Source organism: Equus asinus, chromosome 22 (assembly GCF_041296235.1).
Source record: "Equus asinus isolate D_3611 breed Donkey chromosome 22, EquAss-T2T_v2, whole genome shotgun sequence".
In the NCBI taxonomy this organism is placed as follows: Eukaryota; Metazoa; Chordata; class Mammalia; order Perissodactyla; family Equidae; genus Equus; species Equus asinus.
The window spans coordinates 54,060,010-54,070,247 of NC_091811.1; the positions used below are offsets into that span (position 1 = coordinate 54,060,010).

General features: G+C 50.3%; 1 protein-coding gene across 1 annotated transcript; it reads right to left on the reverse strand.

The window, feature by feature from the left end:
* Positions 1-349: 349 nt before the first annotated feature.
* On the reverse strand, positions 350-6,030 carry KRT1 (keratin 1). The gene is made up of 9 exons (XM_044755566.2): positions 5,335-6,030; positions 4,057-4,271; positions 3,678-3,738; positions 3,167-3,262; positions 2,834-2,998; positions 2,527-2,652; positions 1,824-2,044; positions 1,259-1,293; positions 350-1,172 (listed from the first exon to the last, which is right to left on the reverse strand). Exons 1-9 carry the CDS (start codon positions 5,956-5,958, stop codon positions 835-837), a joined length of 1,881 nt encoding a protein of 626 aa, XP_044611501.1. The 5' UTR covers positions 5,959-6,030; the 3' UTR covers positions 350-834.
* Between the last annotated feature and the right edge of the window lie 4,208 nt (positions 6,031-10,238).

Consider the following 10,238-nt stretch of genomic DNA (forward strand, 5'->3'; position numbering starts at 1 on the left):
CTGTTCCACATGGGCAGACTTCAGCATGCAATACTGTCCCCTCCTCTCAGTGCCAGACTCCTTCTTCCCAACCTGCTTGCTCACTGTGCTTTTCACCAGAGCCTTCTCAGATGAACACTTCAAACCCTCCAATTCCCTATGACATCGACACCCTCTGAGAAAGCGCTTCTGCTCATTAAACATTAAATGTTTAAGCTCAAATGTTGCCTGACCAGCCTCCTCACTGTCCCGTCGTCTTCATGGGTCCCAACTTCCCCATACACCATGGGGCTCCAGGGTCTTCTTTCCCGCCCACAAAGCACTCGTCCAGGATGGACAGCACCGTGAACAAAGGAGCTTGAGACTCGTGGAGAATTTCAAATGCAGTTTATTGCAGCAACACGAGGAAAAGGGGAGTTAAGACCTCTTCACAAGAGACAATCAACTTGCTTACACCTTCTATACAAAACCAAAGCAGCACAGAGCTTGCTGCAAGACACGGGACCCCAAGGAGCTGTCCAGAGCGTGTCTCCACGCAGCAAGAAGCTGTGGGTCTCACCAGCCCGGCTCTGGCTGACTTAAGGAGATGCTTTGAAATGGAATGTGTGTCGTGGGATGGCTGAGCTGTCTCGCAGGCAAAGCACAAGGCAGGGTCATAGCCGGGGACTGGGATTGCCTCTGATCTGAAACCTTCTTTGGGAAGCAGAGGAGAAAGGAGAGAGCGGGGGAGCTGGGAGGAACCAGTGGAACTGACCATAGCTCAGCTCTCCACTAAGGCTGGGGCAGTTGACCCCGGTCTCGCCAAGCATGAAGCTAGTGGTGGGAGAGAGAGCTAACAGGACAGACAGCACCTCTTTATCTGCTCCCTCTGGAGTAGCTGCTGGAAACAAATTTCACGCTGGAACTGCCACCAGAGGACTTGCTGCCCCCAGAGCTGACTCCCCGGCCTCCGGACGAGCTGAAGCTGCCTCCAGAGCCGCCGCCACCAGAACCCCAGCCGCCAGAGCTGCCGCCTCCACCTCCAGAGCCGCCTCTGTGGCCCCTACTGCTGCCTCCGGAGCCGAAGCCACCACCGCCGCCTCCAGAGCTGTAACTGCCTCCTCCAGAGCTGTAGCTCCCTCCGCCGCCAGAGCTGAAACCACCGCCTCCTCGGACTCCTCCTCCACTGATGCTCGTGTGGCTGGTGCTCACAGCTGCAAGGGAACACTCAGTGATCTGCACTGAGCTCCCCGCCCACCCAGCACACCCGCACAGGCCCCTGAGATCCGATAGTACTTACACACGCTCACATTCGGGGCGCACTCTCCAGACATCCTGTAAGAGAAAGGAATGCAGAGCTCTCCTGACTCTCCAGCTTCTCAAATTACTCCCCAGGCCCTCTCACAACTGTCGAGGGTTGTCCCCATCTGGGGCTCCACTAATCCACTTCCTCTGAATCCTAATCCTGTCTCCTACGGTGTCCCGACCTCTGTCATTGTTCTCACAGTGACTACAAACAGGGAATCTCCATATAAACGAGACAAGACTCTTGCTGCTAATGCAGGCCAAACTTAAAGACCTTGACATGGGCTGGATGACATCTGAGCCAGCCCAGATGAAGAAGAAATCACTCCATCTCAAAGAGCTTCACACAGACGCTACAGTCCTCAGAAAACAAAAGTGGGGACCCCGGCTCCCACTGTGAAACCAAGTCTTTCCTCCTGCGCCATGGACCTTCCCCTCCCGATCCTCAGGACCAGCCGCAGGCACATGGCTGCTTCCTTAGTCGCAGTCAGCTCACAAGGGAGGACGCCCTTACACTCGCCCTTACGAGGTGGCCAAACTGCCTGGGGTCCCTTCCCCACCTGCTCTCCTCTCCTTCCAAGAGGGTCCTGTAGGTGGCAATCTCCACATCCAGGGCCAGCTTGGTGCTCATCAGCTCCTGGTAGTCACGCAGCAGCCGGGCCAGGTCCTCCTTGGCCCTCTGCAGGGCATCCTCCAGCTCGTTCAGCTTGTTCTGGGCGTCTTTGAGGGCGTTCTCCCCACGCTGCTCAGCTTCAGTGATGGACTGCTGCAGCGCAGCGATCTGAGAGGAGAGGCGCCAGCACATTACACGCTCAGTTATCCAGTTTCACCTTGGCCTTCTTATCTCAACTGTGTTGACTTCCTTAGAAGCCCTTAAAGTTGACACAGCAGCCTCTCTTGGCCCTAGTTGAGGCTGTTCCACCCCTTACAGACTTGACGCTCTTCTAAACGCCTGCCCTGAAACCTCCTGGCTGCCTGTCCTCTCACTCTCCGCCTCCGAAGTCTCCCTTTGCATCATGGGCTGGACCACTCATGCCCATCACATCTATTTCTCTACTAGATCATTTTCCCAGGTTTCCATAAAGAGAACCCAGCCTAATGACCGAATTCTGGGAATCACCATAGTCACCAAAGGAACTAGGGATAATGATATAACCTTAGTATGGATTGCAAGATGCAAAACTAAGAAAGTGTCCTGCAATTACCTGAGGATGCCCCACCCCCATTCCATAGAGCTGAACAACAGGAGGAGGAAGCAAGTACCTGCTTCTTGACGCTGTCAATTTCAGATCTAAGTCTCTGGATCACCCGATTCAGCTCAGAAATCTCCATCTTTGAACTTTTCAAACTGTCCCCATGGCTGCCAGCAGTGATCTGGAGCTCTTCATACTAAAGATCAAGTGAATTAGATGTGACAGAGCGCACCACGGCTCACGCACACAAATATAGGAGAAGACACTATAGGATGGAAATATAGGACACACAATATAGGATGGAAATATAGGCACACAATATAGGATGGAAAAACAAGACACTTCGAGAAAGCTGGCCAGGCATTCAACCTATTCACCTTGCTCTGGTACAGCGCCTCAGCCTCCGCCTTGCTCTTCTGGGCGATGTCCTCATACTGGGCACGGACCTCAGCGATAATGCTGTCCAGGTCCAGGTGCCGGTTGTTGTCCATGGACAGGATGACATTAGTGTCACTGATGTGTGTCTGCAACTGAGACAGCTCCTGCAGAGTATAATAGTTGAGTGACTCTTACAGTGGCAAGACAAAAAACAACTTAGACAGAGGAAGGGTCAAGAAGTGGAAGATATATCTCTATTCTTCTGGGTAGCAGTTGGTTCGGGCTTGAAGGCTCTCCATTTGGGTAAACTTGGTTGAAATTAGAGGACTTACCTCTTGGTAGAGTATTCTGAGGAACTCAATTTCCTGACGCAAGTTGTCAACTTTGGCCTGCAGGTCCACCTTGGTTATATAAGCAGCATCCACGTCCTAGAGGAGCAATGGACATCATGAAGTCAAATTTTTTCCAGGGCAAATCCCTCTTGTCAGCTGACAGGGGGTTTTCCAAGTAGAAGAGGTGTTGGGGTCTACTCTACACCTTTATCCTGCAGGTGGATCACAATCCTTGGATTGCCCCACTCCTTGGTATCACAGTCACAAGGGAGGGTGCCTGATTTGCTGAGAACCTGCCTCCCCACTTACTACATGAAGTGCTGAGATATCTGGAGAGGCAAGTGCCTGGGCAGTCCAGGTCCATCATAATGTGGGGGGAAACCTCTACCGCAGATATTCATCAGGCCTGCTCCCTGGTTCTCCTCACCGTGACTTTGTTCTGTTTAGTAATTGGAGACCCTCTTCTCCTATTTATTTCAGATGTGAGGTCCATCCTACAGAATTTGCTCACCTTCTTGATGGTCACAAATTCATTCTCTGCATTTGTCCGCTTGTTGATCTCTTCCTCGTACCTGCAAGGAAATCAGAAGTGATTCAGAAATTCAGAGAAAATGAGGCCTGAAGTTCAGCTCTCTAGACTAAAATTGGTGTTGCCTGTCATTGCTTTCCTGTTCCCAGCCTGGGACATGTCAGCCACCCCTTTCTTCTGAGCAATAGAGCCACTAAACTATTCCCAGCTTCTGAGAAGATGAAGATGTCTGAAAATGCCAAATTGATTTGCCTCTAACCTAAGAAAACACATTGTCACATACAGTGCCTAGTCTTAGCTTGCCACTTTCTGGAAATATTTTAGAATGAAAATCAAGAACTGCCTGGGCAGCTTTCCTTACTTGTTCCGGTAATCTTCCACCAGGTCTTGCATGTTCTTCAGTTCTGAATCCATCCGAGATTGGTCACTCTTCAGCTGGTCCACTTGCCGTCTAAGACTGCTGATATACGCCTCAAAAATGGGTTCTAGGCTCTGGGTTCTCGTAGGGGTGTCCACCTGCTGCAGCAGCTCCCATTTTGTCTGCAGCACCTGGTTCTGCTGCTCCAGGAACCGCACCTGAGAACACAAGAGCCCATCACCCACCGGAGCAGAAACGGAGTCCACTGAGTGCCAAGGGCTCACACACAGGAGGCCCGTGCCTCATTTGGAAAAGAACTCCAATTCTTGCTCTCTTGGCCATGACAAACAGAGAAATAGGAAGAAGATGATCAAGTTAGCATCATCGTCATAACAAAACCCAACTCGCTGTTAACTCAGAGACGCTTTGATTTCTCTGAGAACAGTCACTGTCATACTATTTCAGCCGGAACTTCAGAAGGGATCAGCTACACGAATATCAAAGAGCAAAGCACATAGAAAATTACTGAAATTACACTTTGAAATAGATTCATGATACTTCAGAGATTTGCCTTCCAATTTTTTTTTGGTAGATTACCATGAAAATTGGTTTGCATTCCCTAAGCATACACACAGTTCAAAAGTATGTTGGGAAAATCCTAAGTTGAATTCCAAGTTGATGGTGGATAACCTTGAGTTGATAGTACTGATGACCTAGCAAAAAAATAAAAAGTGGTTTACATGTTTTTCCAGAGCAGATACTCGGAAACATGAGTAGAAAAAGATCCCTGCCCTGATCTAGTCCCAACGTAGAAGTCTCAGAGGGGAGAGCTCTCCTTCTGACAGCGAAAGGTTCTCTAGCACTGCCACAATGTCCCGTGCATCTGTGCACATCCCGCTCCCTTTTACGGTTAGGAAGACCTCTCCAGGGTCCTCATTTGCACCCTAAAAGGTTGATTTATCCCATTTCTATTATCTTCATTCAACATATCTGAGTCCCAATTCACCTCAAGGGCGGAATAAAAAATCACTTCTAGGTGATGTCAAATTGACCACGTTTATGTAGACAGCAGACCCCTTTGACCAAGAGAAAGTTTAGTTATTAGTATCATTCACAAGCACACTTCTAATGTATCTCCTTGAAGACAATTCCACAAAATATCCTTTTAGTCATTCAGACACTGAACTGAAACTCAAGGCTCAAACCCACACATGTCTTGGCTGCACTGATCTCAAATGAACCAGGAGCAGCTCTCCCAGGGCAGTGAGCAGACCAACTCACCTTGTCAATAAAGGAGGCAAATTGGTTGTTGAGGGTCTTAATTTGCTCCCTTTCTTGAGACTTTACTCTTTGGATCTCAGGATCAATCTCCACGTTGAGTGGTTGCAGAAGGCTCTGATTGATGGTGACTTCCTGTATGCCACCAGGGGGGCAGACAGGCCCAAAACCACCCCGAAAACCACCTCCACCAAAACCACCTCCACTGCCAAAGCCACCCCCAAAACCGCCACTGCCAAAACCACCCCCAAAGCCACCACCGCCAAAGCCACCACCCCCAAAGCCACCACTGCCAAAGCCACCACCCCCAAAGCCACCACCACCATAGCCACCAACCCCAAAGCCACCACCGCCATAACCACCACCAAAACTACTACGTCCACCTCCTCTAGCCACACTTATGGAGATGCTCTTATTGCCACCGAGGTTAACAAGACTCCGACTTCCAAAACCACCGCCAGCACAGCCAGCACCATATCTTCCCCCTGAAAATCCCCCACCACCTCCCCCACCACGGCACACAGAGCTGCTAGTGGTCCTGCGCTGGAAGCTGACCACCCCAGCAGAGCCAGAGCTGAAGCCCCCTCCAATCCGGCGGCCAGACCTGGAACTAAAGTTTCGGCTCATGTTGACTTAGAGAGAGTAGAAGCAGAGTCGAGGAAGGGCAGGAGCTCACACTCCTCTACCCCAAGCACAGAGACTTCGCCTTATATACAGGGAGCAAATTGGGCTTGGTCCTCGAGTCAGCGGGATGCAGCGCCTCTCAAGGGTTTGGCTTGCCTGCAGCCATACAAGATTTTTACGAGCCTCAACAATACGGTAAACACTACACACCTAGCTCCCAGGATGCCTCTCCAAGTTGCTGTGCATGCAAGATCGCTCATGTGGCAATCATTTTATCAGGCAAAATCTCTCTTCAATTGCTTGGGACTTTGGGAAAATAGGACCCCTGGTGTTTCTTGGCAGGATTTCATAACCTCCTGTCACAAAGATATGTACTTTTCCATCCTTGCCTTGCCCTGGTAAGCTGCTCAGCACGTTCTCTCCTCAGGCACAGCAGCTGCCATTCTCCACCCTCGAATCTCAGAACGGAGCTCTCCTGCCTGTTTCTGAGATCTTCCCTCCTCACCTCAGAGCTCACCAAGTTAGATCTCCTGATAGAGAGTAAACGCTTTAATAAGTGAAAACTTAAAGGAAGTTATTTTATTAAATGTAAGCTTCCTAAGTGTACTGCCTTAATATGAGAAGGGGAGAAGCTAGTGTCGGACAGGATGGACGGGCAGGTACTCGAGAAGGACCAGGGGGAAAGACATGTTCTTTTCTGAGTTTCCAGTTGTTCCTTTTCCTCAAAGATAGACCAGGGCGGAAGATAGAGGCACCAGCAACAGAAAACAGGTGCAAACAGGTGGCAGGCACATGCTGGTTGACAAAAGCATCTGGAGCAGCGAGCTGAGCAGAGAGAAGCTGTTTCATACATTTAGAAAGGACGGGGGTGGAGGTGAGACTTGCGGGGGTGGGGGGCGGTCAAGCTTCGAGCTAGACTCAATGGAGAGACGGGTGTCAACTTAGAAGGGAGGACAGTGATGGGGGCCTGGAAAGCCTGATCTGAGAAGTTAAAATTGTTTCTGGGCGATAGTAATGGCAATAGTAAAAAGAATAGTAATAGCTAACGTATCAAAAACTAACCGTGTACCAGGCACTGTTCTGCTGAAACAGGGCCATTTATGTTTGTATTTTTTTATTGAGGTAACGTTGGTTTATAACATTATATAAATCTCAGGTGTACATCATTACATGCTGATTTCTCTGTAGATTACGTCATGTTCACCACCCAGAAGTCTAATTCCATCTGTCACCACACGCATGGGCCCTATTATCCCTTTTGCCCTCTCCCCTCCCCTCTTGCCCTCTGGTAACCACCAATCTAGTCTCTGTATCTGTGTGTTTGTCATTGTTGTTTTCATCTTCCACTTGTGAATGAGATCGTATTCACATTTGAGCATCATATTTGAGTTTCGCCATCTGATTTATTTTGCTTGATGCCACCCATTTTTTATTTTTATTTTTTTGGTGAGGAAGATTCACCCTGAGCTAACATCTGTGCCAGTCGTCCTCCATTTTGTACGTGGGATGCCTTCACAACATGGTAAGTCCGCACCTGGGATCTGAACCCGCAAACCCAAGCCACTGAAGCAGAGTATGTGGACTTAACCACTGGGCCACGGGCCCGGCCCCTTATGCTACCCATTTGTAAAATGAGGAAACTGAGGCCCAGAGGTCGAATAGCCTGCCCCAGTTTACATAGATAGTAAGTAGCATGGCTGGGGTTTGAACTGAGAACGCCGAGCCACAGTACACAAGATCTTAACCAGCATGCGGTGCAGCAGCACGACAACTGACCTCGGTGTGTGCTGCCGTTGTGTGTAAAGGCAGACAGTGTGGGGAGCGGTCCCACCGCAGAGAGCCCTAGGAGTACCCAGCAGGCATTACTATGGACCAGGAAACCCCAGGGGCCTTCCTGGAGAGCAGTACTCAATCCTTCTTACTGGGTAGTAGTGACATTGAGATCTGGAAAGACCTGAACCCCACACAGACTTCCATTCTGAGACTTCCTAGAAGCCCGGCATGCTCTCCACACTTGCATGTGAACACAGAATTGAAGACAGTGAGGAGAAGCCAGCGCCAAGCATAGCCAGCTCTGAGCAACTCTGAGGTGTAAGTCAGACCCACGTGGAAGGTCTCCACTGTGGAGCACAGATACACAGCAGGAGGGGAGTCTGTGAAGACCCTCTGGGCCCGTCGCCCTGTGGTTCCCAACCAGCAGCACCAGCCCTCTCCAGCCTACCCCTCATCCCTGAGCCTGTCCCTCCGCTTCCTCCACACTTCCCACACCCTCCTCCAGAAAGTTCCCCTCGCTTCTCCACTGCTCCCCTCCTTCACCCCATCTCCACGGCACTGCTGTCTGGGACTCTGTCCTGACACTGACATCCCTGGGCTGCTAAACCAACCATCTTCGTGGGGAATGAGTAATCCAGATCTTGTTTCTGACTAGGAACAATGGGACCTGGGATGGTCTTGGCGTGGTGATGACTGTTGCCTAATCACCTTCTGACAGGCGATCAAAATGCTTTTAGCTCAGCATACTCCCCCATGGGACATGTCACTCTGCATGACCAATTCCTTCTAGCATTTTGGAGGGCATGCGCATGTGTGTGCATGCACACGTGTGTTCATTCTCTCACCTCTGCCAGCCAGCAACAGATCTTCACTGCCATAGTGCTTCCATCCCCAAACTAAGAAAGTGACAGAGAGAGAAATCAAAGAGGTGGATGGTCAGGAAACTAATAGACAATTTACGGAGGTGCAAAACTTCTCTAGCTGCACAGGAACTAGCAGGAAAAGAAGGCATAAAAATCACCATTAGCTTACATGGCACAGTTCACCTCACCAAGAACATACAGAAACACGATCCCTGGGAGCCCCTGAGAACTAGGCGGTCAAGCTGTTTCCCACCCACTTTACAAAACAGAAAACCGAGGTTCAGAGAGATGAAGTGACTGGCTTAGACACTCCAGCCAGGAAAAGACACATCTGGGACTAGAACCTGAGTTTTCTGGTTTCATTTCAAGTGTTCTTCCTCCCAAACTGGAGAAGAGGCTCCAGGACAGGCGAGTGGAGCTGGTTCCTGTAAATGAGTGCACAGAGAATCACAGGATGTTCCCAGGTACAGGGACTGAAAGACCACCCCCCACCCCCCACCCTGTTTAACCTGCCTCTCGAAGAAGTGAGCAGGCAGACCCAACAGAGGAAAAAATGTCTCCAAGTCACGCAATCAATTCCTGGGAATCCTCCAATTTCTGAATCACACTCCTGTTCTCTCTCCATTGCTCACTTCTGAGGGGACCCAGGAGGGCCGGAAACTTCAATGCTGCCAGCTATCCAAGTGCATCGTGTCCTGCGGTGTCCTAGGAGTGTGGTGGGTGCATGGTGATATGAAAAAGCACATGGAGAATGGGAGAGAGGTGTTAACCACACGCCCCTATTCCTGGCTTATTTGTGTGCTCTGCATTTATAAAATAAAGACAAAATGGAAGATGAAAGAGGCACTAACATCTACAAGCGCCAACTGTGTGCTAGGAGTAGATCTCATTTAAGCCCATGTGATGGTAGTTATTAGCCCCGTTTTAAAGAAAAGACAAGGTAGGTTCATAAAGGTTAAAATATGTGCCCCACTTCCCCCAGGTGGTCACTGACACCCAAGCTTGTCAGACCCCAACTGCCTCCTGCCTTCCTCCCGTGGGCCTCCTCTTGCCGCTGGCCGGCCTCCGGCCCCTGCATCACCTGTGGCTTTCCTGATCCCCGTCACAAAGCCTTGCACTCGACCTTTCCACTCCCAGGCTTTGCACAGACTGTTCATTCCTCTTCTGTTCCTCTCTGCCTTCCAAGCCCACTTCTCCTCTGCTCTTCTCTAAAGGCCCTCCAGTTGCCTCGGCAACTCTCTTCAAACTCCTACCCATAGTTGAGCTCCAGGCTACCTAAGGTCTCAGTTCCTGAGCACTTGGGCCTGAATCTATTGTCAGTCCATCAGGCCTTGAGGGCAAATGCCTGCATCTCTGCTCCGCCAGCAGTGGACAGGCCTGCTCCTCCAGGCAGTTTACCTTGATTGACACCACTCAGCTGCTCCGTTGGTTTCTTTTTCTCATCTCAGTTGCTACCAAAATCAAGTGCACATTGATGTATCGATTGGCTCATTTTCACTGTGTGTGTGCATGTGTGTGTGTGTGTATACTGGTCCCTCAATTGCTCTGCAAACCTTCTGAAAGCAAGACTGAGTCCTCTGTGTCTTTGGGTGCCCCCCCCAGAACCTCCTCTTTCCCCAACCTCCCACACGGTCCCCTGCACCTGAG

Coding starts and splice junctions, on each gene's coding strand:
- KRT1 (XM_044755566.2), bottom strand. CDS start 5,958: ATGAGCCGAAACTTTAGTTCCAGGTCTGGCCGCCGGATTGGAGGGGGC. Junction 2,653..2,833: donor AGGCGCTGTACCAGAGCAAG/GTGAATAGGTTG, acceptor CTTGATCTTTAG/TATGAAGAGCTCCAGATCAC. Junction 1,294..1,823: donor TTGGAAGGAGAGGAGAGCAG/GTGGGGAAGGGA, acceptor TTTCTCTTACAG/GATGTCTGGAGAGTGCGCCC.